The sequence below is a fragment of the Mus caroli genome, unplaced genomic scaffold (genome assembly GCF_978045245.1).
Source record: "Mus caroli unplaced genomic scaffold, Mus_caroli_1 scaffold_4, whole genome shotgun sequence".
In the NCBI taxonomy this organism is placed as follows: Eukaryota; Metazoa; Chordata; class Mammalia; order Rodentia; family Muridae; genus Mus; species Mus caroli.
In genome coordinates this window covers 50932493-50959688 of record NW_028227259.1, presented here as the reverse complement: position 1 = coordinate 50959688, position 27196 = coordinate 50932493, and the positions used below count along the sequence as shown (strand labels likewise).

Sequence of the window (27196 nt, the reverse complement as noted above, 5' to 3'; positions counted from 1 at the left end):
ACCTGTACTATTCTTGGTTCAAGCATTGGAATAGATACAACTTAACCTCAGTACATTGCACTGATGTTACAGTCATTCATTCTATGATGGAGCTTTCTTATCAAGGTCCACTTAATATTTAATGAACAATTCACAATGTGTAAGGTAGAGAAAGATCTCATTTTATGCACTTTTAATTAAGTATCATATCACCTCTCTGAATACATTGTTATTTCCATATTATAGATAAAAGTAATTATACAGCAAGATAAAAACATATTGTCTCAACTTACAAAGCTCCTAAATGGCAGAACAAAATTTACACATAAGTTCCTACTTGACTTGGAAGCCTAAGACTATTATCATCGTACTAGCTTGCTCTAAATATGTCCTGGCAGAAAATACCAACAAGCTCATGAATAGAAATGTATCTGTGATATCAGTGATTGAGCCAAGATTTCAAAAAAGCCAAGCTAGAGCACTGTAGACTTAGCAGCCCATTATGTAGTTAAGGGCAATGATTGTAACCTTACTGACGTTGATCTCCACACACTTAAAGCAGGAGTATGAAATTGGATTATTTTGAAAATTGTTCTGAACACAAAAGTATTCAGAATCTCTAGTCAGTAGACCCTGGTCTGCCATTTTCTAATCAAAGGAGATGAGGGTGGTTTCCCCTTATAGCAGTTTTGGTCATCAGCAAACATTAGCATCGATTTCTCCAGATGAGATAACCTATGCCAAGCATTTAAGACAATGCCTGGAACACAGGAATTTGTCATGTACCCATAATCATCATATTGTCATTGTAAAAGGTCAATATTTATTGGTAGTAATATCCTAATATCAAAATATTTATTTCATATCTAAAATTGATCCTGTCATGTGTCATGATACATCTGAGATAAGCAAGGTGATATATTAGTACAGGAAGGGTTAAATGGAGTTCGGAGTTAGATAAAAGGTTAAAGGAAGGGATAACTAAAACTAGAGAAGCAGCCAGGCGTGGTGGCGCACGCCTTTGATCCCAGCACTCAGGAGGCACAGGCAGGCGGATTTCTGAGTTCAAGGCCAGCCTGGTCTACAAAGTAAGTTCCAGGACAGCCAGGGCTATACAGAGAAATCCTGTCTCGAAAAACAAACAAACAAACAAAAAAAAAAAAAAAAAAGAAAAAACCAAAAACTAGAGAAGCTTCCTATAATACGTTGTATACATATACAAACCCTTAAATGTATTTATCCTAAAATGGGTCAACAATAACCCAAATAGATACCACTCACTAACAAATAGGAAGTTCAATGTCAGAAATAGCGTATTTCTATTGAGGTTGTTGGCCAGTGAGGTTCTATAGACTCCCCAAATATCACAAGTTATTTGCCAATGCTACTGGTTACCTTCTATACCTTCATATCAGACATTACTTCAGAAAGTCCAGCCTACTTGAGACATAGACTATGAATACATCAAGCTTGTATTGGCCTGGAAACATCAACTGTCCTGACTAGCTGTCATGACACTAGAAGTTGCTATGTATGATACACAAAGAGGAAAGTGGTCATCAGTCTTACCCAGCTGTGAAGCCGCAGTAATAACTGCTCTGACAAGGTATGTCCATCGATGCAACAGTGGAACAAATGTTATGGAGTAACACGTGTTACTCCTTTTGATTGCGTTTAGGACCTGCTCCAGAAAATGTAACACATATCTGGCATTGTAACAGGACTTGGGGTTAGATAGTTCATAGGAAGCAGGGGAAAATCTACTATTTTTACTTTGCTATGGGGGCATTAAACCAACTCCTATTGACTTGTTATTATACACACATACTACTGCTTCTCTCAAACACATGTCTTTTGTTGCAGTAGACAGCATTTAACTGAGATCCACAATTGATCATGGTGTACAGAATAAGCAATTATGGAGTGCCCCACTCCCACTAAATGGGATACCTATATTGTACCCTTATCATTGTGGAAGAGGGAATGGAAAGAGCAAAAGCCAGAGGAAAGAGATAAATACAAGGACATAGTGTTTTTCAGACACAAAGAGCAGATGTATGGATAACTTCATAGCAGTTGCAACTTGCCGCCCAAGATCTGTGTAAGTACAAGCAAGACAAAATCCCAGCATGGACGGAGAAGTGGGTATGAAATCTCACCTGTAGCTGACGAGCTATTGTCAACTGATATCTTCCAGGAGAGAGAGAGTTACTTTTCTTTTAGGGTGTAAGCACTAGTTGGCCTAACACACTCCGGTGGATCGCTACACACGTAAGTATATTAGCAGCACTAATATGTCTCTAGGCTTTGAAAAAAAAATAATGAAAGTAATAACAATCTTGGGCTCTATAAGGAAAAGAACATTGTCTTTTTTTATTCCTATAGTTTTAGATCCTAGATTTTGTATAAATCTGTGATTTATGCAAATGAAAATTAAGATAATAAATCTGAAATGGATATGAAAAATTTACCTGGTGAGACCTACTACCCTCAAAATCAATAAAGCATTTAATTTGCTAAAATATTATTTCACTAGACAAAAATATGACTAGAACATTGAGTCAATCAATTTATACCAATCTGTTCATATTATAAAATGTATCTATCAAATATGCTTCAAGATTAAAGGCAGCTGACAGGTTTTCAGAATACAGACAGCCCTGTATTTAACCCTCATCTTCTGCCAGCCTCCCTTCAACTCTGAGGAAGTTTTCAGATTCTGACTATACAAAATGTACCCCCTGGTGGCAGACAGCCAAACACTTTCCTTCTCTTTGTGGCCATAAACAGATGGTTCATGGTTAAGTAGCTAATAAATCACAATTTACATTGAGAGGAGGTACAACCACAAAGTGTTCATTTGCTCTTATGGCCAACAAGAGTTACTTAATCCAAACTTTTGAATGGTTTTGTGTACACATGCTATTTTATTTCCTTTTATAAATTATACGTGTTAATTTAAACTCTTTTCTATATTAGCTATGGTTCTCCAAAGGAAAAACAAATGGTGCTTATATGTGTGGGTGAATACATATGTTCACATACACAAAAGGCAGAAGAGGAAGACAGCAAGGGAGAGAGAATGGAAGGAAGAGGGAGAGGGAAATGGGGGAGAGGAAAAGGGAAAAACAGAGAGAGGAGGAAGAAGAAAAGGAGAAAGAAGAGGAGGAGAAGGAGAATGAAGAAGACAGGCTGACTGACAGCTGAAATACATTGGCAGTTTAGTCAGTACAAATTCTGAAGTGAGAAGCCAGCAGACTGTACAATCAGGAAGTCTTTGCAGCTCACTAAATGCATGCTTATGAGTCAGAGATGCACACATATTGCTGATGAAATCTACGGCAATCTACTCAGGAATTCCCCGACTTGAGACTGTAAGACTTCGCTCTTTCAAAGCCTTCAGTGAGACAAAGTGAATATCACCAGCATTGCAGAGAATGGATTCCTTTAGAAATGTTCACCAATTTAAGGGCAAATTTCATTCACAAACACATTTACATCCAAGATAAGGCTAGACTTTGTTTGGGTCCCAGGTCACAGAAAAAGCAGCACATGAAATTAACCATGGTTTGGTTTGACTGCCTGTTTATTTGTTTGTTTGTTTGATTCGTCTTTCTTTGCTCCATATTCTTAGATTTGGAATCCTCACATTCAAAAACAATTGAATTAATAGTCTGGAAAAGTCCCAAGCCTACCTACATCTTCCCCTTTGCCTCACTGAATAACCCAGTCTTTCTGATCTATCTCTATAAGAACAGATATTCTGGTCCCCTATGCCACCGATTGGTTAATATGTTGACAGGGCCCGCAAAGACAAACTCACATCAGAGCTATCAGTATAAATTGTTTGCATAGCAAAGGTCCTACCTTTTGTGGAAACAAATGAGAAAATAGAAACCCCCCTAAGGAAGCTCATTTCCGGTGAAGAACTAACTGGCTTATCGGAAAAAACAAATTCCCACGGTGATAAAACAAGCTTAGTATTAAAGTGATAGTAATGTTAGGGCTTAAAAGGGTTGTTGGTTGGTTTTGGTGCTAACTACTTTTTAATTTTACTCTTTAAATTTTATGTGTGTGTGTGTGTGTGTGTGTGTGTGTGTGTGTGTGTGTGTACTGTATTCATATCAACTCTCTCCTTGCTCCAACATCCTCTGTTACTGGTATTTATTAATGATAAATACCTATGCCTATACCTATACATATATACACAAATTATGTATAAATATGTATATATGTACATATATATATACAAATATATGAATACATACATATATGTGTGTATATGTATATATACAGATGTATGTATGCATATATATATATATATATATATGTGTGTGTGTGTATATATATATTTATACACACATATATATTCCCATTCATTGTTGCTTAATATTGGCTTGCTGTATGGTATTGGACAAGTAGTTGTATGCTCATTCCTGAGGAAGATGAATTCCTCCTCTTTTAGCTGTCATTAAATGCTTGAAGCTTTGCATCTAGAGGTGGGTCTCAATGAGAGCTCCTCCATCCTCATCAGCATGTCAATTGCATGGTGGTCAAAAATGTGGAGAACAGCCGGGCGTGGCGGTGCACGCCTTTAATCCCAGCACTCAGGAGGCACAGGCAGGTGAATTTCTGAGTTCGAGGCCAGCCTGGTCTACAGAGTGAGTTCCAGGACAGCCAGGGCTACACAGAGAAACCCTGTCTCAAAAAAACAAACTAAACTAAATTAAACTAAACTAAACTAAACTAAACCATTGCATACACTAACAAGATTTTGCTGAAAGGACCCAAATATAGCTGTCTCTTGTGAGACGATGCCGGGGCCTAGCAAACACAGGAGTGGATGTTCACAGTCAGCTATTGGATGTATCACAGGGCTCCCAATGGAGAAGCTAGAGAAAGTACCCAAGGAGCTAAAGGGATCTGCAACCCTATTGTTGGAACAACATGATGTACTAACCAGAACCCTGGAGCTCTTGTCTCTAGCTGCATATGTATCGAAAGATGACCTAGTCGGGGCCATCAATGGAAAGAGAGGCCCATTGGACTTGCAAACTTTATATGCCCCAATATAGGGGAATGCCAGGGCCAAAAGAATGGGAATGGGTGGGTAGGGAAGTGGGGGGCGCTATGGGGGGCTTTTGGGATAGCATTGGAAATGTAATTGAGGAAAATATGTAATAAAAATATTAAAAATTAAAAAAAACTAAACTAAACTAAAATAAAATAAAATAAAATGTGGAGAACAGAAGTGCATGGCAGAAGCATTCATATCTAATATCTGGTCTGTTAAAACCTCAGCATGCTCCTTCTTCTCCCCTAATGAAAAAGCTGGTTCTAGAGGAATGTTATGGAGTATAAAAGGGTTATGACAATTGGAGCAGAAATGAGTTTAATATATGGAGCTATGAGAACCATCTGAGAAGGACTAATAGATCTCCTAGAATGGACAGTCAGCATCCATGTACAACCTGATGTTGAACTGCTGTGGCATGGTCAGCATTCAGTTCTCATGGGGCAGCTATACTACTGACCCTTGAGCCAACATCTATGTACCTCTCTCTACAGAGTGAGTAAAGCTACCCCTCTTCTCAGTCTATGCTTTGCTTGCTTAGTCCTCTATGGTTCTAAGACGGTATCAGCCTCTTCATAAGCTTTAGATTTATAGGAACACAAAATTAGTTTTTAAAGTATTAGCCTTGCCTGGTGTCAATAGATCAACAAGCCAATGCTATTCTTTGGTCAGTATACATCGGTTCTCAGCAACACTTTCCAGGGTAGAAAGAGAGAGTTCCATTAAGTTCAGGCCCTCTCTGTGGCTTTGAAGACCATCTCTCCCAACTCTTCAGAAGGTCTTTCCTCACATAAGGTCACTTTTACATGGCCATGTCTCTCTATGCTCCAGAATAGCAGCACCCTATTGCTAGGAATCATATTCCTGTTTGAAACCTCTTGAGCTATCTTAGACCCATAAAAAAAAAAACCAATATACTTTTCTAATGAAAGTCACAAATACATGGGGAAAAAACCTTTGTTAGTCATAAAACAAATATCTAATAACAACTGCTGGAGCACATTGCAATATCTCAGTGGTATGCCAAGAAAAGCAATGCGGGGCCCCATGACCTCACTGTTAACAAAAACACATGCCTTTGCACAATACTTAAGCCTTTTAATGTCAGACAAGCTGTGGTGCTTTGCTGGCTAGGTGTTTTGTTTTCTTTTGTCTACTTGACATAGCCTAGACATACCTAGGAAAAAGGAACCTCAATTGGGCAAGTCTGTGGTGCATTTCCTTGATTGATGTGAGAGGACCCAGCTCATTGTCGGCATTGAGACCACTAAGCTGATTTTCCTGGGTGCTATAAGTTGAGCAAGCCATGGAGAGCAAGCTAATAAGCAGTACTCAGCCATTGCTGTTACTTCAGGTCCTACCTCCAGGTTCTTCCCCCGAGATTCTTCAAGTGATGGAGTCAAAGTGTAAGATAAAATTAACCCTTTCCTCCCCAAGTTGCTTTTGGTAATGATCATTATCACAATACAAAGCAAATGAGGGCAGTAGTCAATATAAAGATATTGAAACCTTCAGTTCCAAGATTTATATTCCTTGAATATGAGAGAAAAGAACTTCCTCCTTTCTCCAGACCACACTCCAGTGTGTGTGTGTGTGTTTGTGTGTGTGTGTGTGTGTGTGTGTGTGTGTGTGTATGTGCATAAATAGAGGTTAACGTGGTACTTGGTACATCTTTTTAGAGCATTCAGTTCAAAATGTACAAAATCACTTTTATAAAGGCTTTGTTCACAGCACGTCTTTGTGCTTTCTCTAGGAATGCCCCAGTGGTGTTGTTAATGAAGAAACTTTCAAGGAGATTTACTCACAGTTCTTTCCACAGGGAGGTAAGTACAAATGTGGACTTGTTAACACATTCTCAGAATTAGAGTTATGCATGCAATCTTGAGTTTGGTTTAATCTTTCATAGCATGGCTCTACATTTTTAATCTTCCTGTAAAAGAATTAATGCATAGCACAGAGCTCATAGGATTTTGAGTATATTATAAAAATAAGCTACATTCACATCACTGAATCTCTAAAAGCCTATTTCTCAGTTTCATGTGAGTAATCCCGTGTGCCAGCATGACGACTTCTCACACACAGTGCTTTTTGACCTCTACTAGGGGTCCTCAAAATGGCTTCAGGCCTTATGATGCTCATTTGATTTTCTCGGCTCTCCAAATTAGGGCAAATGCAATTACCTTTAATTTTCCAATGTGAAATCTGGGGCTTAGCAAAGTTAAATGATTCGATCAGGGTCACATAGCAACTCAGTGACAGATCTGGGTTATAACCTAGATGTGTGTGTGTGTGTGTGTGTGTGTGTGTGTGTGAGTGTGTGTGTGTGTGTGAGTGTGTGTGTGTGTGTGAGTGTGTGTGTGTGTAAGTGTGTGTGTGTGTGTGTGTGAGTGTGTGTGAGTGTGTGTGTGTGTGAGTGTGTGTGTGTGTGTGTGTGTGTGTGTGGAGCTCTAGCTAGTCTACTTTCTGCTATCCCCCTTTCTTTCTAGTAACTTCTCCCAGCTGCAAACATGAATAAAAATTGAGATATGATTTTAGTTGTGTATAGGGGACTTTCAGAGTAGCATTTGAAACGTAAATGAAGAAAATAATAAAAAAAAAAAAAAGAAAGAAAGGAAAAGAAAAAAAAAAACAGACTCAGGGTAGGATAATGGTGCTACCTCCATGTCAGAGGTGAGTGAAGAGATTCATGTACTGTTGTGTCTTCTCTAACTTGTCACCAAGACCGGTGTGCGCCCAGCTACATGTGAAGAGAAACCATAGCAAAACATGTGACCTGCTCCAAATATATTATCTTATACTCTAGTTAGCAGAGGGACAAAATAAAACAGAGTGAATATAAAGTATGACTTAGAAGATATGAAGTCAAAAGTGGTACTATAAGAACCAGGTATAGACATAATTAGATGTTCTTCTCAATCACAAGCAATTAAAAAAAAAAGTTATCCAAGCAAATTGATCTGAGCTAACAGTAGGGATAGTACAGGGGGGTAATCTAATATGCAGTTTGCCTAGCTCTGGAAAGCTTCATCCTCCACCCCTCAGCCCCTCTCCCTGGGATTGTTCTTTTCTATAAATATGCAAATCAATGTATAGAGACCAATTTGCTTCTAAAGTCCATGGTAAAGTCACCCACAGCCTCATCATCATCTCATGAGCGGTCCGGTTCAGGATGATGTCTTTCACCTTTTGAAGGCAGCAGAGATCACTTAATCTAGGCAGATAAAGTGTAGGTAAAAAGACAGGATAGCAACAAAAGTGATCATTTGTGGAATACTCACAGGATTGTAGTAATTAACACATTCCTATGGTAGAGAAAAGGGGAGAGGGTTGGTGATGATGTCATGGGCACCAGGTAATTTGCTACAAGAAGAATTGGGGTATAATGATCTCAGCTTTGAACAAGTTACATTTGAGTATCTTGTGGGCACTTAGTATCAACAAGAAGTCAGTAAAAATCTGAAGTTCAGAAGAGAAGTCAGAGAAAATAACAGATTTAGAGCTTATTAACAACAAAGGAGTGAACTGACCTCCATCGAGAGTCCTTGGAACAGTCAGTACGTTCATACAAAGTGGAAAGCATCATGAGACAAGCATGAGAGTCAGAGAACTGGAAAAAAATAAGTCCATTAAGAGACCAAATGGACAATCAGAGACTCTTAAGACGTACAAAGAAAACTTACCAGAAAGAGTGCAGACATTAAATCCAATGTCTTCTAGGAAATCCAGAAAGAAAAGGATCTGAGAATCATTGTTGAGCTTGATCTGAGCAACTTTCCTAGGCAGTGTCAGGCACAGGCCAACTGCAGAGCCCAAAGGGTAAATGGGAACTGAACCATGCAGACACTGGCAATCAAAGGAGACTGCGCTTGAGGATAACTTGGCAGGGAGAGAGAAGAGGCAATGAAGAAACCAGGAAGACAGTACCAGGCAGATATGGCAGATGAGTTTGGGTTTTAATGTAACCAAGGCTGAAGCTTTACAAACAAAGAAGAGTCTTGCAGAGAGAGAACTTTAGTAACTTACTTAATACAGAGGGCTTATAACACATAGGGTTCAAATCTCCAGGAAAGGCAGAGAATTGGGCCGAGCCTACAACATAAAACAGGGTCTAGGACAATTTCACAGGGCTACGCAAGAAAAATACCTAGTCCTTCACTTAAGCTTTGAAATCTGTTTAACTCAGGAGGCAACGCTGGCTTCCTATGCTTGTGGCCAGAGTAGACTTTTCCATTTACATAGCCACCCCCTTTCTAAGGCACTCATCACCTAAAACAACAAATCAAAACAATAACTTGCTGGAGCAAGCTCAAAGAGTGTCTGAACTGGCCTCGCTGGCTGTGGTACCTCTTTGCCTGACCATAGGCAATTTTCAAGGTAAGTCAGTAATCCTATTAAAATACAGGCCAGAGGGTGTCAGTTTTTTCCTGAGAGACTCCAAAATATATGTATGTATCATAACATGCATTGTTGCTATGCCCGCTGATCTCATCTCTCTCTCTGTCTCTCACTGTTTCTGCCTGTTTCTCTGCCTCTCTCTCCCTCCTTCCCTTCCAACATCCTCCCCCACTCCCTCTTCCTCTCTCCCTCCTCCTTAGACTTCCACAGTCTGTAGTATTTATACCTTTTTAGTCAAACATCCTTGTTGACATTTAACCAAAACAGCACTTACACCTTTGTTTCCGGTACCTAATTGAATGCACCAATTCCAGACCCTAAAATTCAGTTCTCTTCAGTGCACACCTCTAATTCTCACTGTGTTTTGCATGTTTTTAATTGAAAAAGTAAAAAGTAAATGTTTCCTATAATCTATCCCAATTATCCTCTTACCCCTCCCCACCCATCCAACTCCACACCCTTCTTTCTCTTGTGAGAAAACAAGCAGGCAAACCAACAAACAAAAAAAGAAGGCTTTGCCTGGCCACGTCATCTTTAAGATGTAACCCTAAACTATCCCCCATGGCTCTTCTTTGGCCTCCATTTCTCTTCACTATTCAGAACCACTGAATACTTGGTATTTTGCTTACTTTATCGTTTACTATCTTTTCACACCATTAGAAAGTCAAAATTAAAGGGAGAGAAACTTTTTTTCCCGTCTTGTTCATGGCTGTGTTCACACTGAACAAGGAATACTTAGAACAACAATGAGTAACACTATGAACAATGCTCACACTGCACAGAGAGTAACAACAAATGACGCATACTTGTTGCATACACTGAAGAATGAAGGACTCAGAAAAGCAAAGGCTAGAGATACCATCTCACATGGTTGCTAATATCTTTACTAATAATTTTAAAAGTCACTCTGAAGTGTATCCAACTCTTAAATGTTAGCTGTTTCATATAAAATTAGATTTTCTTTGGTTTGGTTTGTAATTCATTTAGTTTGGAGTATTTCAGTGATTTTAAGACAACTCTGTGAAGTTGTTATCAAAACTAGAGAATTAAAATTCCAGTAAAACAAAGGAAGACTTTTAGTGTATGTAGATATGCTGCAATGACTACCTTGCCCCTCAGGACTTCAGTGCAGAGAAGAAATATGCTCTATAGGGCCAAGGGAGTTGTCTGCTATAACCTCCTGCTCCCGTTTCCTTTCTCTTACTGTGATAAAAACACTCTAATAAAAACAACATATGAGAAAAGAGTTTTACACAGACACACGCACACATATAACACACTCATTTTATATATATGTATATATAAATCATATACAGCCCAGTCCATCTTCCCATCTTCCCAGGGTTGTTACTAATCACAGTAGACAGGTTTACCCTGTATCAAATTGCAAGTAAGAAAATACCTGAACAATTTGTCATAAAAGATTTCCTCTTCCCAGTTGACTGTGGGTGGTATCATGTTGATAGCTGAAGCTATGATAACATGCCATAGTTGTAACACGGTATTCAGCCCAACACTGAAAGATTAAATTGGGAGTCTGGGATGTACATCAAAGAGAGAGAGCTGGTCTAGCATTGTAAGGCCCTGAATTTGATTCTCAACACTAAAATGAAAGAGAGAGGGAAAGAAAAAGAATATTTGGTACCATCTGACCATACAATTATACTTATGCAATATAAATATAAATTACTTCAACAATTTTAAAGAAAGACCATGTTTACTTTTTATCTGCCAACATATACCATGGTACAAATAACAGAGAATAGAAACAAATTGAAATCTTTGTTATTATTTATTTTTTAATCAAAGTTATTGCATACTACAACTTAGGTTGCTCTCCATATTAAAATGAAAACTTTAAAAAAGAATTATTTTTCCATTAGAGAATATCTACTTAAACAGAGAAATCTACATTGCAAAGGATTCTTCTCACAAATCAGAAGGGATCTAGGGCAGAAAGAATCACTTTCTGGCTCTTACAATTTCCTTGATTATTCATGTTAATTGACTGCATAAATCTAAAGGTTCATCGTTGGAGAGAATGCGATAGTGCTAAGAATGATGACGTGCCATTTAAAAATTAATATTATGCATGCAAATTACATCTCCCAGTGATGCCTGCAAAGGACAAATGGTCCCAGGAAGAAGGCAATCTCCGATGGCAGACAGCTTCATATTGTAGCTGTCTTCTTCCACAGAGTCATCATTTATTCAGGTTGATAGTCTGAGAGCAACAGGTTTCTGGCAGTGTGAACAGTAACAGTGAAGCACTTATAAATCAGCTCATCTCACCATATGCTGCACAAATACTTTGTCTTGTATACAGAAGCACCTGCACAATGTGTGTTGTGTCAGCTTCCGGGCTCTTCCTAAGGCCTAGTGAAACAATTTACCAAAGGTAGCTTGTTGGTGTTCTGAATGGATGTCAACACAGCCATACTGAAGAGAGCATCTTGCAGGCAGCTAAAGCATGCCTAGCATAAAGCAATAAGATGGGGAAGAGCTTGATAGTGATGCTGCCTGTGTGTTCCAGTGTTTATCTGTATGCAGTAGAAGCATTAAGATTATAACTCTTAGCACATTAACCATTACATCTTGGGAGAAGTGAAGGTTTCTAGACTATCTCTGCTTGTGTTGTAGGAACTTTGCACATACTTTGACTATGCTACACCCTCAATGAGCAGATATTAAAGAGGTGAGACAGTAAGCTCAACTCAGAAGAACATGCCTATAAATATCCATTTGGCAGCCATCAGACTCAAAGCAACTGAGGTATATACATGGCTGCTCTAGATATAAATATTGAACTAAATAGTAAAGACTATACAAATTGCTACATGATGCATGTATTTCTCATCCCAGACCACTAGAATTTCCATCTCAGTTAATAGGGAGAATTGAGAACTGGCCTGCTGTTGTTGCTGTTATTTTTGAGGGGATGGGTTGCTTTAACACAGAGCCTTTCCCATGGCAAAGATGTTCTCTACCACTGAGTTCTAGCCCTATTCTTAGAGAACTCGATGGCAGAGACTGCTGTTCAAACACACAGATTTGCAGAAGGTCAATGTCCTGAATTGCAGATTCAAATTCAACACACTATTTCTATACCTTGTGCTTGAAATCAGATAGAATAGAATTAAGGTTGGAAGGAGAAACTCCATGAAACTGATTTCACTTCTCAAACCTGGGATATTATCATGGATTAAGAAATTTGATCAAACGATTAGTTGAAATCCAAGCATTGCAAAAATGATAGCTAATGTTCACCGAACATCGAATAGGTTCTTGTGATGACTATAAACTCTTTCCACATGGAACCTCTCATTTAAACTTCATGCTGGTTCTAGGAAGTACATGCTAATATCACTATTATTTATGGATGAGAAAAGTGAGTCACAGAAAGCTTGACAGGCACAAGGCCACACAGTCTTTGAAAAAGCTGACATTCAAATTTAAGCAATCTAGTTTTACTATTCTGTTAGATAAATCTATCAACATGATAAATGTAGGTTGAAAGGTTGGCTAAACTTCCAAGAGAATTGTCAAGGTGCACTGAAGGAGCAAGAAGCCCCCTGAACCACATCAGTGTAAACTTTGAGGTTGTCATTGCCACACATCAAGCATTGAAATTAATGAGATAACATTTGAGAAGAATATTTATCACTTGCCTTTATCATTTTCTTAAATTAAAAAAATCATGGTGAATTTTGCTAGCTACAGTAATATTTACCTCGATTGTCTAAACATGGTGACAAGAAACGCAAGCTCATTATAAACTATGCAAAACTTATTTTTTTTTCTCCCCTGGAAATAAATTTAACATGGCTCCCATAAACTCAAACCTCCTTGGAGTTATATAAAGAGCTTAAGAAGTACATGAAAAGTATTATTAAGTGCAAAACAACTTTCCAAACCTGAATAGACTGCCAATCCTTCATTACTCTATAATAAAAATTCCCAACAATTGCACTAAGTCATTGCAACTAAATCCCTGTCCCATATCCAGAATAACTTCCCCCTAGAACGTATCAACACCACACAGGCATCACTCTAGGTATTGCCAGTTTCACATAGTGTATGGACTCAATTTGGGTGTCTGGTTAACTTATTGAAAATAAACTTAATGGGGCTGAGAAGATGGCTGAGTTAATTGCCCAAATACAGAGACCGGAGCTCAGATTCCCAACACTCATATAAATGCCAGGTGTGGTGTAGTGCATCTGCTACCATCAGTGCTGGCAGGGGGTACAGATGTTTCCCAGAGGCTCATGGCTAGCTAGCCTATCTGAAACTGTGAGCTCCATGTTCAGTGAGAAACCTTCTCTTAAAACTAAAGCAGAGAGTAATAGATGAAGATACTCAAAATTAAAACCGTGTGCACACACTTGCAAATAACATACATGTACAGGCATGAAACACTCCCCACACACATACATGTGCACACCACACACAGACAGACAGACAGAGAGAGAGAGAGAGAGAGAGAGACAGAGACAGAGACAGAGACAGAGATCACAATTCACATGGTTAAAGTCAGCGCTGTATTATATTGTATTTAGAATGAGGGATGAAGGGAGTTGCTGCCATCATTTTTGAGAAGCAACTTTAAAGGTTTTTGCAGTCATATTTGAGATGCATGATCTTCATGTTAACGAGCAATAACTTGGATGAAACATTGAGGGAAAACATTCCTAAATCGCTCAGAGTCCCAAGAGGGCAGAGAGAAGTTTGGATTTCCTCTGACAGACTGGAGAAACTTTGAAAGAAGGGGATCAATGATACGAGACTTGTTTTCATTGGGACAAGCAATTCCCCATCCCTGGCTATTTGCACTCAGTGCCTTGGCAGCCTTTTAAAACCAACTCATAATGTCAAAAAGGAATAGAAGTCATAAGGAATCCCAGTAAAAATAAACACCGAAAGTCACAAAACAGAAATTAATAAGCCTTTAAGGCAGCAGATAAAGGGCTAGAAGCAAAAAGCTAAAAGGTTACATTTTTGTAGGGTGAAGACTAAAGGCTAAAACCCAGGAGAGGGAGTATTTAACATACTCATGTAAATTTGATCAAGAATTGAGCACAAAAGCACTTAGAGAGTAAAGCTGGGCATTAAGAAAAGAAAACAAAGAGAAATACGTTTAAAATGAGAACTGAAGAAGGCTCAGAGGTTAGTTAGACATAGCAAGAGCAGGAGGGAGGAACAGAGTGGTCATGGGAAAGAGACACAGAGGAATAGTTACATTTCAGGGACTTCAGCGACCTCAGACTACAGCCAACGACCTTCGACGACAGCCAGCAGAAGTGCACAGACTGAGTCATCTGTCTTTGTCTTTACTACTCCAAGCTTTGGATCCCACCCAGGACACAAGCAGGATAGTGGCACCCTACTGCATGCAGTGACATATAAGTGGGAATCTCAGGGTCTACAAAGTCCTCTACATATGTTAGCCACCAGAAGCTTCCTAAGTCCCCAGCCAAATTAACTGGCCATGGGACTGCCTCCAATTTTCATGTCTCAGAATCCCTCTTAGTGACTAGGTGACTTTGTGCAAGTTTCCCAACCTCTTTACATGCAAAACTACTTCTCTGAGCTGTAAACACATAGACAAAATGAGTAATGACAGGAATATTAATGGTACCAACTTATGTGTCACATTATTTGGGTTCTTACTACTTTACTTATGGAGATAAAATTTTGCCAAGCATCAAAAGATGTCAAGACATGTTTCCATCATCTTTACATCCACCTATGGGACCAGTACTCATTCCAGGCTGAGATCAAGAGCCACAATCTCATGTGTTGAGATTAATTCTAACCAGAGGCTCATAGAAAATTCGTCACCAATGGCCTCAGAATGACTCATTTCTATGAATTGCAAGTTGCAGTCACAATATAGAAAGATTGGGCAGCAGAGATCAAAACATGCATTAAAGAGAAAGGGGTAGGCTATAGAAACATTAACTAAATGATATCCCTTTTCAATGTTTCAGACTCCACAACATATGCACATTTTCTCTTCAATGCATTCGACACGGACCACAATGGAGCTGTGAGCTTTGAGGTAAGCCTTAGACTCTCATTCCACCACTTGACTTAAGGCACACTGAAAGAAATGTAAATCCTTTTAGCAAGAAAGTTAAAGATTTGGTATTTGCTCATTTTAGAAATTTCCAAAAACATCTCCTTTCTCCTATTATGTTGGCATGCAGCTGTTCTTATCTTTGCAAAGTTGGACAAATTACAAGCCATATTTATTGCACTTTCAAATGTTTTCTATCTGCTCACCCATAACTGTCCTCAACAGCATGAGGGCAATCCAAGAAGGCAAATGATTTATCTGACATTTACTGGAACTTACCATGGGCTAGTTCCTATAGCAGACCTGGGAAGTATTGATGTAATATATGTCAGCTCAGCTGGGGAAGCCTAGTAAACGTACATAAGACAAGATGTTTAATACAGAAAATAGTGCTGCCTTCATCAGCCCCAGAAGTTTACAATGAAATTAAAACTTTCAAGTGACTTATATAGTACAAGCATGCAGGGCTGTTTATGAAATATATGAGAATCAGAATAAACTGTTTCTCTCTCCTCTCTCTCATACACATGGACTCATTCATAGGGGAAGATGACAGATAGATAGACAGATAGACAGACAGACAGATAAAAAGACAGATGTATACTATGGGTAGAGAGAGTGATGTCTTTGTAGGGTTCATCTGGTGCCTATCAGGTCACAGGTAACATGTAATTGTGGGTGCTAAAGGAATAAATGGAATCTAAATTTGGATTAGCTGTCTGTGACTTTTATTTTTGTTAAGAAAATTGTGAGAATTTTTGTTCATAGATTTGCTTACATTCTGAGTGAGTGTATTTGGTCTTTAAGCAGATAACTTATCTATTAACTTATTTTGTAATTTCAATATCAGGTAGATGATAGACAGACAGATGGACAGGCAGAGAGATACTAAAGAGAGAGAGAATGGTAACATTTAGGGTATATATTTTCTACAGGGTGTGGAGGAAGATGCAGATGACACATATGAACAGGAATTCCAATAAGGATCCTGACACACCAAGTGAGATGATGGAGTGAGGCTAGAGATGAGACTTGATGGGAAAATGAAGCACAGGCAGAAGCGACTGGAAGAGCAAAGCCTGTACTGGTGGTTTTCATGTATTATGTCTTGAGAAACTAGCAGAAGCTAATAATGTGAATACAAGTTGAGATGGGAAACATGAGGCAGAATCTGAGTGGAGACTTTACCTTGGGAATAAAGAGAAAACATCTATAGATCTTCTGGAAGACAAAATGTAAGAATATGAGCCAGGAAAGTGAGTTGGAAAAGGAAACAGAGGCCACATCTCAGGCAGGCTGCCAACTAAAGAGGTTGAAGACTGTGCTATAAGAGATAAGGACCCCTGAGGAAATTTCAACGGGATGGTTTATGTGTGTGAGCTATGCTCCTGAAATGGGGAGTGGCTTAGAAGTTATTTATTCAGAGAGTCCAGACAGGAGCTGATGACAAACCGAACTGTAGTAAAAGCTTTGAGATGAATGCAAACTTATTAACCATAAGCTTGGTAGAACTGTAACTATCTGATATGTTTAGGAGAGGAAACAATTTTGGCATGGACAGCAGTCTGAACACATATGTGCTATGTGGAGGCAGGCTGAAGGAAGAAGAGTGGATCTTCATAAAATATCAATCTATGGTCCTTGTGCAGAATTTCTAGATGCAACTAAATACCTTCTCATGTGTACGATATCCTCATGAAAAACTCGGGCCATCCGTTTGAAGATTTTGGACCAGGGATTTTAAACATCACCTCACAAAACTTAACCCAGAAATATCCTAAGATGGGAAGGGTAGATGATGTTAGTGATTGAGATGTGAATCAAGAAGTCAGGACAGGGCACTGAGCAACCTAGATGCAGAAGCAGCAGTTACTAGGCCAAGGAAGAAAGTTCAAGGTTGTCCCAGATTTCCCACAATACCACTTCTAGTGGCACCTTAGACTTCCTAGGAGATTATCCTCTTAGTACTTTATCTATAATGCTAGTATTAGCATACCCTCCATATGCCTATACTGTGAGAGACAGAAGTTCTAGTTCACCTAATAAAAAATATTATAGTTAATTACAGAGAATGGCAGAGGCAAAAACTACTAGTGATTTTGCTACTTGATAACAACTGTGTATCAGAAACTTGCTACCCTGTTATTCATGTCCCACATAACTTTAATTATGCATGTACAGTCAGTCTATTGATAATAATGTGTGATAATATATAACAATTCTTTTATGATGTCTATGCAAAATACCAGTAATTATGATTAGGACTGATTTTAATTTGGGAGGTTACTTGTGAGAGTTACCTATGATATTCATGTTGGTATAATGTTTTTCCTTTTAATATGAACTACTAAGTTCATAAATGCTAATAAATAGTAAATCAGAATCAAAGTTGAAGCTAGGGTACTGCAGTTATATTTCTTAACTAACTCACTACCTGGAAGATATCAAAATAACAGAAATGCCTTGGGAGTAAACACATTTGGAATGCATCCTGGAAAAATTAGCAGAGACCATCCTGATTTCGAGATAAAGAAAAATGGCAGATTTCCAATACTTGCTTAAAGGTGAAGGACAGAATGAACAAGTCAGAGGGGATCTGGTTTTGATTAACTGGATCTAATCCCCTTCTTGCCACCAAGTGGCTGTGGGGCCCAGAATTTATTATTTAAGCCCTCTAGGCCTTAATATTCATAACACTACAACATCAGCAGTGAAGCAAATCCATAGGTCAACATACAAATGGAAAAGTCCTAATGGGAGTATTCGGTTTGGCTAGAGCACATGCTAGCACCAAATAAATGTTCAATATTTATTAAATTTTAACTGTAGCATTTATTACTACATGAATTGCCTGATAAAGGTAATTAATTCTGGCATTTGGCATCACATTACACTAGATTACACAGAAACCTAGAGTCCTTAGACATACCCAGGAAAAGGCTCAGATGATTACTCTGTAATATGACAGGTTATTATCTCATTATCATAGGCACTTACTGTATTAAATGCTCAATATATTAGCGACAATACCTACTCAGTGATAAAAATGCAAACCCATGTTTATTTAGCTTTCATTATTTTAGCAATGTCTCAGTTAATCACACAGTATTAATTTCTATAGCCCTTCTAGGTACTACTGTTATATCCTTTTAGCAAATGAGAACGGGGAGTCGAGTCATAAAGTTAAATATCCTGCCATAGTTACACAGTTAGAATATAAAGCACTTAACATTCAAATTCAGGCTCTCCGGCCTCAAATTTGTCGGCACACATTTATTCTCCAATCTCATGTACATTTCTATGCTGAAATCCTGAATTTTGTCTTTAAGAGACTTCATACTTTCGAACAACATAAATGAAGAGACAGTTGACAGGTACAGACAGAGCACATGCACAGTATTAATGTCCTCAACTAAGTCCATAGGAAACTACAATCAAATGTATTATATCTGTTCAACAAAATAAAATAAAGGAGGGCATACCAACTATTGGCATCCATGTACTCAGTGAGCACATGCTTAGGCTTTGCCCAGCATCTCCTACACTGAGGTGGCATTTAACTGAGGTTCTGTGGTCAGAAAGTGGTGGGAATCATTTTTCATCCCTGCTTATCTGTGGAAATTGCAAGATCAGGTACTGGGTTTTTGATGAACCAGAATTCCTTTCATTTTATTTCACCATGTGTAAATGATAAATTAGCTTTTATTGTTCAGTCACTGGTGAAGCTTTTAGGATCCTTTGATTAATGTAATAGAGTATGATATGCAGATAAGTAGCTAGGTGGTAGAGGACAGAGGATGGATAGTAGATAGAAGATGATAGATAAGAGATAAATTGATAATGATAAATTAGTTAGATATATTAGATAGGTATAGATAAGTTGATAATGATAGATCATATGTAATACATACATAATTGATAAATAATTTAAGATTAGCTAGATGATATAGCTATAAATTGGTAAATAATGACTGATAGATGATAATAAATTGATAAATAATGACAGATAGATCATAGGTAGATAAAAAAGGACAGATAGCTTAGATAGACGGACAGACAAAGATAGATATTCACATTAGTTTAACTCAGGCTTTGGCAACAAGATTCACCATAATAAAATTTAGTACTACTATGCAGCACCTCTCCTACTTCCCAACATGTGGTCATCATTTTGAAATGAATCGAATAGAGAGGGGAAGGCTTGTACAAAGTCAAGGGCCTGCACACTACAAGGCTGACTTGTTCAAAGCCATTTAGGAAAGTGAATGGGAAATGGAGCGAATCCTACTCATCTCTAGCAGCAGCGTCTCTAAAATCCATGGTCTCGAGTCAGCAGCCAGGAGCCTCTCGCAGAAAGAGCCAAGTATTTTTGATTTTGCAGTCAGACAGACCATTGCAGTCCATTCTCTCAGACATTATCACCTTCAGGTATTCATGTGGCTGAGAATTTCCCAGATTGCTCATGGTATTGAGGCTGAGTTAAAACCCTCTGTGAGAATAATTCTGAAATAGGTAAAATTGCTACTCCAGGTAAATGATGAGTTAGAGCTGAAAGGAAATGCTATTTGCAGACAACTCAATTCACATGGAAAATGATGTGAGCCGCACCCCCCTGGAGATCTGCAGTGGAGGCATTACCCCAAACTAATAGGAACTGTTACTCACCGTGCTGACAAAATATTTTTATACAAATATCAGTTAAGTTTATGGAAAAACATTCTAGTATGTGTCACTTTGTTAAATGGCATAGCTATGACCTTTGAAATGTCAGGAGGTATTATTTTAAGCAATGTTTCTAATTGTAATAGAATTCCATTTTTATCAGATTTGTTCATCTTTGAGACACACACACAGTTTTTTGTACAGAATTCTATTATTGTTTTCTGATCAACATGGGGGCCTCTGTACTCTCATGGGGGCATCCCTAGAGAGTACTCAACTTCATTCATTCATTTTTTTTCATTTAACAAATATCCACCACGCCTACTATGTGCCAAACACCCTTCAGCATGCTAGAGGCAGAAGGGAACAATGTAGGAGACCATGCTTGCCCTGGTACAAACTTCATCCCCCCAAGTTCATGACTAATTTCTGTAGATCACACATGTTCTCATCATAAGGGTTCCTCACCTGGGCCTCAAACAAATCCTTTGGATTTCCCAGGACTGGATTCCTGCACCATGCTCTCTAGCTTTTCTTGTCACCCCGTCATGGGAGCCTGCACCTCTTCTATCATCAGGGGTCTAGCACCCCTGACTCAGTTGCACTCCTTTCCACTTCCCATACTCTCCAAGTGCAAGTCCTGTGACTTCCTTATGGCAAAGGCCTTCGTATGCACAGACATCTCAGAAACAAAAGAGGACAAGAGAAATAGGTAGACAACAAATATCTTTAATTGTTCCCATGTTCTGAAGAACAGTCTCCTCTTTTTAAATCATGTTATAATATATATATATATATATATTTTTTTTTAAGGATTCGCCATGCTTTATACTTACAAGCAGATGCAGAGAGCAGAGCTCTCATGTGGGATGCAGTTTCTTCTGTAACTCACACCATGGGTTACTAGGGCATGCTTGCTCCAGTTAATGAACTAACAGATACCATACTGTTAACTTTCATGCTAAATTCGGATTTCTTTGGGTTTTACTGGATGTCCTTTTTTCTGACCCAGTACCCCATGTAGGATAGAATTTCATTTAGCCCTGTCCACAGTTCATTTAGTCATAACGTCCCCTTAGACCCTTGTTAGCACTGACAGTGTCTTAGGCTTCTTTTACTTGTAACCATCTTGACAGTTTGAAGAAGTATTGTTCGGGTATTTGGTAGAATGCCTTTCAGTCCAGATTTGTATGATGGGTCTCTCATGATTAAATTGGGGTTATGGGTTTGGGAAATGAAGAGTGCGGGGGGGGGGCATTTTATCACATAGAATGAGTACACTGTCAAAATGATTTACGACTGTTGATACTGATCTTGTCTGCCTGCCTAAAATGGCATTTGTCAAGTCAAGTCTAGTGTCTACCCATTTTCAAAATAATACTCTTTAGAAAGAAGTCACTGTATATTAATGAAATGTGAGGGTACCAAAGGATGCAACTTATTCATTTGGAATTTCACATGGGGAATCTGTCCTTCTCCAGGCATCAATAAATAAATACAACACACATTTATAGCAACATAGGCACATGGGTACTTATGTTATATCTTGCATTAAAAGCAAGTGTGGGACTGAAGAGATGGCTCAGCGGTTAAGAGCGCCGACTGCTATTCCAAAGGTCCTGAGTTCAAATCCCAGCAACCACATGGTGGCTCACAACCATCTATAACAAGATCTGATGCCCTCTTCTGGGCTGTCCGAAGATAGCTACATAACTAAAGTGTACTTACATATAATAAATAAATCTTTAAAAATAATAAAATAAAAAAATAAAGGTGTGCACCACCAGCTCCCAGCATGAGCTATTTAAAAAAAAAAAAAAAGCAAGTGTGACCCTACTTATACTTGAGGTCAGTAAGACATTACTGTTGGGTTTCTTGTGCCTTTGACCTTCCTCCATCAAGGCAATTAATGAGAATCAAATGCACATCAAAAGAGTACAGAAAATTACCTGTCACACCGAAATTTTTCTTTGTTCGTAAGGTCAAGGGTCCTGCTTACAACCTGTTCAGTTGCCAAGATTTGAAATTAGCATCTGTGAGTCTCAGTCTGAGGTCATAACCTGAGACATATAACTGCTAGAAAGCCCTTTTTACCTACTCCTGTCTTGTAATAGAATTTATATCCAAGAGTATATGAAACCTGATTTCTCTGACTTTTTAGACCATTATTTATTTGTTTGTTTGTTTGTCCATTCATGTAAAGAATTACGTTTTGCAGACACTTTCAAATGTTCTACAGTGGCACTAATAAACTGAAGTGGAGTGGAGCCTTTCCTTCACATTCTCTCACAACTTTCTCCTACACTCAGTAACGGATGTGAGGCACATTTTTCTGCCTTGATGTCCTACATGACCACAGGCCTTGGCTCCAGTCCAAGCTAGACAGGAAACCTGGAATTTGAAACAGATGTCTGGTTCAGTTTCCAGAACTGACTGCTGTTCAAAGCTCTGTGCTGTGATGCAGTCACATCCCTAAGCACCCATCTATAAAGGAAAGACAGTAGGACTCATTCCTTAGGCTCCATGAGACAACTGGTATCATCTAACAGGGAACTGCTGAACCAGATGTCCCCTCAAATCTACAGTGGCTAGTCATTATTACGTTTAATTTCTACATTTAACTTCTGTGTCTTAGGACCACTTATCCACGGCTCTTCTTCCCACTGAAAATAAGACAGAATTGTGAGAAACACAGAAAGACGTTTGCTGCGGGATCATTTTTAACAAGGAAACAATTTAATTAACTTACATATTCAACAATAGGAATTACTGAATTGAGTTGCTTTATATCCATATCACTAAACAATGCTGCAGACTTTGAAATCATGCAGGTACTGAAATTAGAGGTCAGTGACCATAACATTTTAGAAAAATAGTGGGAGAAAAAAATGGAAAGAGAATATCATTATGATAACTTCAAGTTCTGGTCCATGGTTGCATAAAATTACATTTCTATTCATGTGTATTTGTATCTCTGTGTGTGGTGGATTGGCATTTCAAACGTGATTCTAGGGGACTGAAGAGATGATTCAGCAGTTAGGAGCACTGCTTGCTCTTCCAGGGATCCAGGGGTTCAATTTCCAATACCTAATCTGGGCTTCACAACTGTCTATAAGTCCAGTTCTAGGGGATCCAATTCCCTCTTCTGGCCTGCATACAAGTATCACCCAGACACACATGCTGGCAAAATATCATATATATAGATGAAAACAGAAATCATCTTCAAAAAAAAGTTTGAAATATGATTCTTGTAGTTCAAATGTTCAGAAGTTATGTTGGTACATTATATTTTGGTAAATATGATATATTTCTATGACTCAATTATTCAGTTAGTTCTATTCTGTCAAGAAGGATTTTCAATAGTGTGGCAAAATACTTGTAATATTAAATTAAATATATCAATACATGATATGATTAATACATTTTAAAATGCTGATATGAATGCAACAATGGGATATTCTCCATTATCTTATAGACATATTAAGTATTTAACATATGCACATGCTATAAAATATATACACTATCTATACTTTATTAAAGATCATATATATGGCTTTTAATAAATATGTGCTCTTATGTGAGAATAGAAAATAGAGTGAGAGATTATGTGAGAACAGAGAATAGAAATATTTAATATTAGTAGGTATTAGATTTATGTGTGCTTACAGCATTTTTCAGTACAATTTTAAATAATTTATCAAATCCTTAAACATCACCACAAAGGTTAAAATCAAAGAACGGGACTGGGTGGGTTGAGGAGCGGGGGAGGGAGAGGAATAGTGGGATTTTCGGAGGGGAAACTAGGAAAGGGGATAACATTTGAAATGTAAATAAAGAAAATATCTAATTAAAAAAATCAAAGAACTACTAATTTAGTTTAGTGTAGCTACAATCACTTTTCAAGACACTAAGTTATTTTAAAAGACATTACTATTTCAGTCAAAATAAGTAAGCTGTCTCTTTATAGGATAAAGTCAGGCTATAATCTATTAATAACTTTCTATGATGAGTCTGTCACCTTCACAACCTTTACTGAGCCATTTAATGTTCCCATTTGGACTTTGTAGCAGCCACCTCCCAATGGGTTGCTCAAAGCCAGAGTGGTCTTTGCCTGGCAGAAGTCAGAACGATGAATGTTCCACGAATAGTAAGTAGCCTCGAGACACAGAGTAAAAGGCTGTCTGATCAAAGAACTGTCATTACAGTGCAAGACTAGGTAATTACTAAGTCAGGCCTTGCTCTCAGTGGTCTAGAGAAGGATCTATAATAGCCATACTCTTGGTTAGTAATGAGCGTGTTTATCAAGTATACAGTAAACCAAATATAAGAGATAGATATATGATAGATGATAGATAGATAGATAGATAGATAGATAGATAGATAGATAGATAGATAGATAGATAGATAGACAGACACAGACAGACAGACAGAGGGGCAGATGACAGGTAGATAGATGATAGATAAAGACAGAGAGGAGAAACACACACACAGAAAGAGACAGAGACAGAAACAGAGACAGAGACAGAGAGAGAGAGAGAGAGAGAGAGAGAGAGAGAGAGAATGGAAATATCAAATTGTATTTTAAAATTCTCCAGTAGAAATCCATTGAGGAAGCTCTTTAATGCAGGTAACTGAACATCCTGGTAGAGAGAATCCTGTTCAGAAGTGTCACTTTGGGCAAGGTTTCCAAGACCAAGAATAATGACCCCAGAAAAGTGGTATCATCAAACTGAGTGCTTACGAACATCTACCAGAAACTAACTGGAGAAGTTGAGGCAGTAAGCTGCAGTTTCTGTTCCTTCCTCCCTTAGACCTTTTGATAACACAGAATAGAGAACAGTAATCCTGTTGAAAATGGGTTTGCTCTAGATATGTCTAGTATTAAGATAGTTTTATTCCTGGGCTATCACAGGGTTAGGGCAGGAACCCATTCTCAGCCAAAAGACAGTGGACCCTAGCCACTGCTCAGTGCAAGTCTGTTCAAGATGTTTAGTACTTAAGAGGAAGATCTGCATGAAAAGCAGAGTACTTTTCCTAATGACATTAGAAGCCGTAGAACAACTGGTATGTGATATTTTTGAGCTCACAGGAGTGAAAAGGCCAGAAATTTTTCGGACTGCACATTAAGTGTGGCCCAGTTTGTTGGCAAGGTGCTATCAGCAATCACTGAACTTCATGATTGAATGTTCCTGTCATGCGAGGAAGAACAGCTCTAATCTTGTTAGCATTCCTTCTAAGACTCCAAGCACTTCAGAATTACTCTTAAACTTGGACTAGGTTCAATAATGTAGCAAGTCACAGGTCTGATGGTCTTGGCCAAAAAGGTGACACAAACTTCCTGTCTTTGTTCAGATCGTTCCATCACTTTAGCCAGGGATAGTGTAGGACTTTGCTACTGCTGCAGAGACCATAAAAGAGAAACATATCCAAATGGAATATGCCCTTTACAAAGAAGACAAACAAAAAGAATCCTTGTGGTGTAATAGGGGCTCGCTTTCAACCTTTCATTTTTGACCAACTAAGGAAAAATTAAGTGCTGAGCAGTGTATTAGGATATCATTTATAAAAAGAAAATGGGGATGTATATAATAAACATATGACATATAGTTACAAACTTTTCTTGGAATAGAAATAGCTAAAGCCATTTTAGGACAAAGAACTTTTTACCAGACATCGTACATAAATTTTAATCTGTGAGCTAACTGCCCCAATACACTAACACTGAAGTAAGAAAAAAATTCTACTTAAAAACTAAACTGGGACAGGAAAACAGCTATTAAATGGTGGAATGCAGAAAAGGAGATAGAATACAAGTTCACCCAAAGGGCAGCTTTTAGACTTCCCTCGGTTTTTCATCCCTAACAAGAGACTGTCACTTCAGAGTTCAGTCATATTGTAGTATTGACCTTACTTTATATAACAACAAATACCTGTGAATTTTCTCTGGTTAGCCTGATTCCTTTTCACTGTAATCAAATCCATTTACACATTAGCTGAGCATTCCACAGAGTTAAAACAGACTTTCATGGCCAGTGCCCTCTCCGGAGACTGTAAAAAGTATCTTAATTCTTTCAATCATCATAAAATCTTTATGAGGTAGATACTACCCTCATATTTACAGATATGAAATTAGAGACAAAAAGACCCCAGTTTAGATTCTGAATCCAGTTTTTTCACAACTGCCCACGTGTCAATTATAATTAAATTAAAGAGTACAGCTTTTTTGTTTCTTAGGGATACTCTGCATTTTGTACTAATGAATATTATTTTTTCTTTAAAAAAAGACTGTATGTTTCCATGTGCACTGTGTGTGTGTGTACTCATGCATGAAGGTACAATTTCCAGTATCATGGTTAATTTAAATAAAGTTCTAATTAGATGAAAATATCAAAGGTTGGAGTATAGTTCATAATCACAAAGAACCCTGAGCAATTGAAGACTAGAAACACATTAGTAATTTTGGAAACATGTTCAGAACACATAGGGTTGTTAATTTTACTACCATCACTTAGCAAGAAATTTTACCAAGTACTAAATTATATTTTTATTGCTTTTTAGGATTTCATCAAAGGTCTTTCCATTTTGCTTCGAGGGACAGTACAAGAAAAACTCAACTGGGCATTTAATTTGTATGACATAAACAAAGATGGCTACATCACTAAAGAAGTAAGAGATGGCACACCAATTCAGTTATTCTCTGAGCCAGTTTTGCTCAACTTCAAAATATTAAACAATTTTAATGGTTACTTTAAAATCTCATTTTAGGAAACCAAAAAGATTTTATTTTATGTGATGTTGATAGCAATGAGACATATTGTAGTAAAATTAATTGGAATGGATAGGACTCATTTGTAATAATCTCCAAAGAAACCACAAAATGCCTCAATGTTATATTCTTTTTGTTTTTTTTTTTCTGCTAGTGATATGGAGAAAGGCTGGGATCCTTGGGAGTTACATAGGCCTTCCCATGGCAAGTGGACAATAGTTTTGGGGGGGCACAAAGTCCT

General features: G+C 38.0%; 1 protein-coding gene across 4 annotated transcripts in view; it reads left to right on the top strand.

The window, feature by feature from the left end:
* The window catches only part of Kcnip4 (potassium voltage-gated channel interacting protein 4), a 1126911-nt gene that overhangs the window by 1093333 nt on the left and 6382 nt on the right, over positions 1 to 27196 (top strand). For all 4 annotated transcript variants that reach the window (XM_021161807.3, XM_021161803.3, XM_021161805.3 and 1 more), the window contains 3 exons: positions 6807 to 6876; positions 15439 to 15509; positions 26748 to 26855. In XM_021161807.3, coding sequence (XP_021017466.1) covers positions 6807 to 6876; positions 15439 to 15509; positions 26748 to 26855 — 249 coding nt within the window. The remainder of the gene's footprint in view (positions 1 to 6806; positions 6877 to 15438; positions 15510 to 26747; positions 26856 to 27196) is intronic.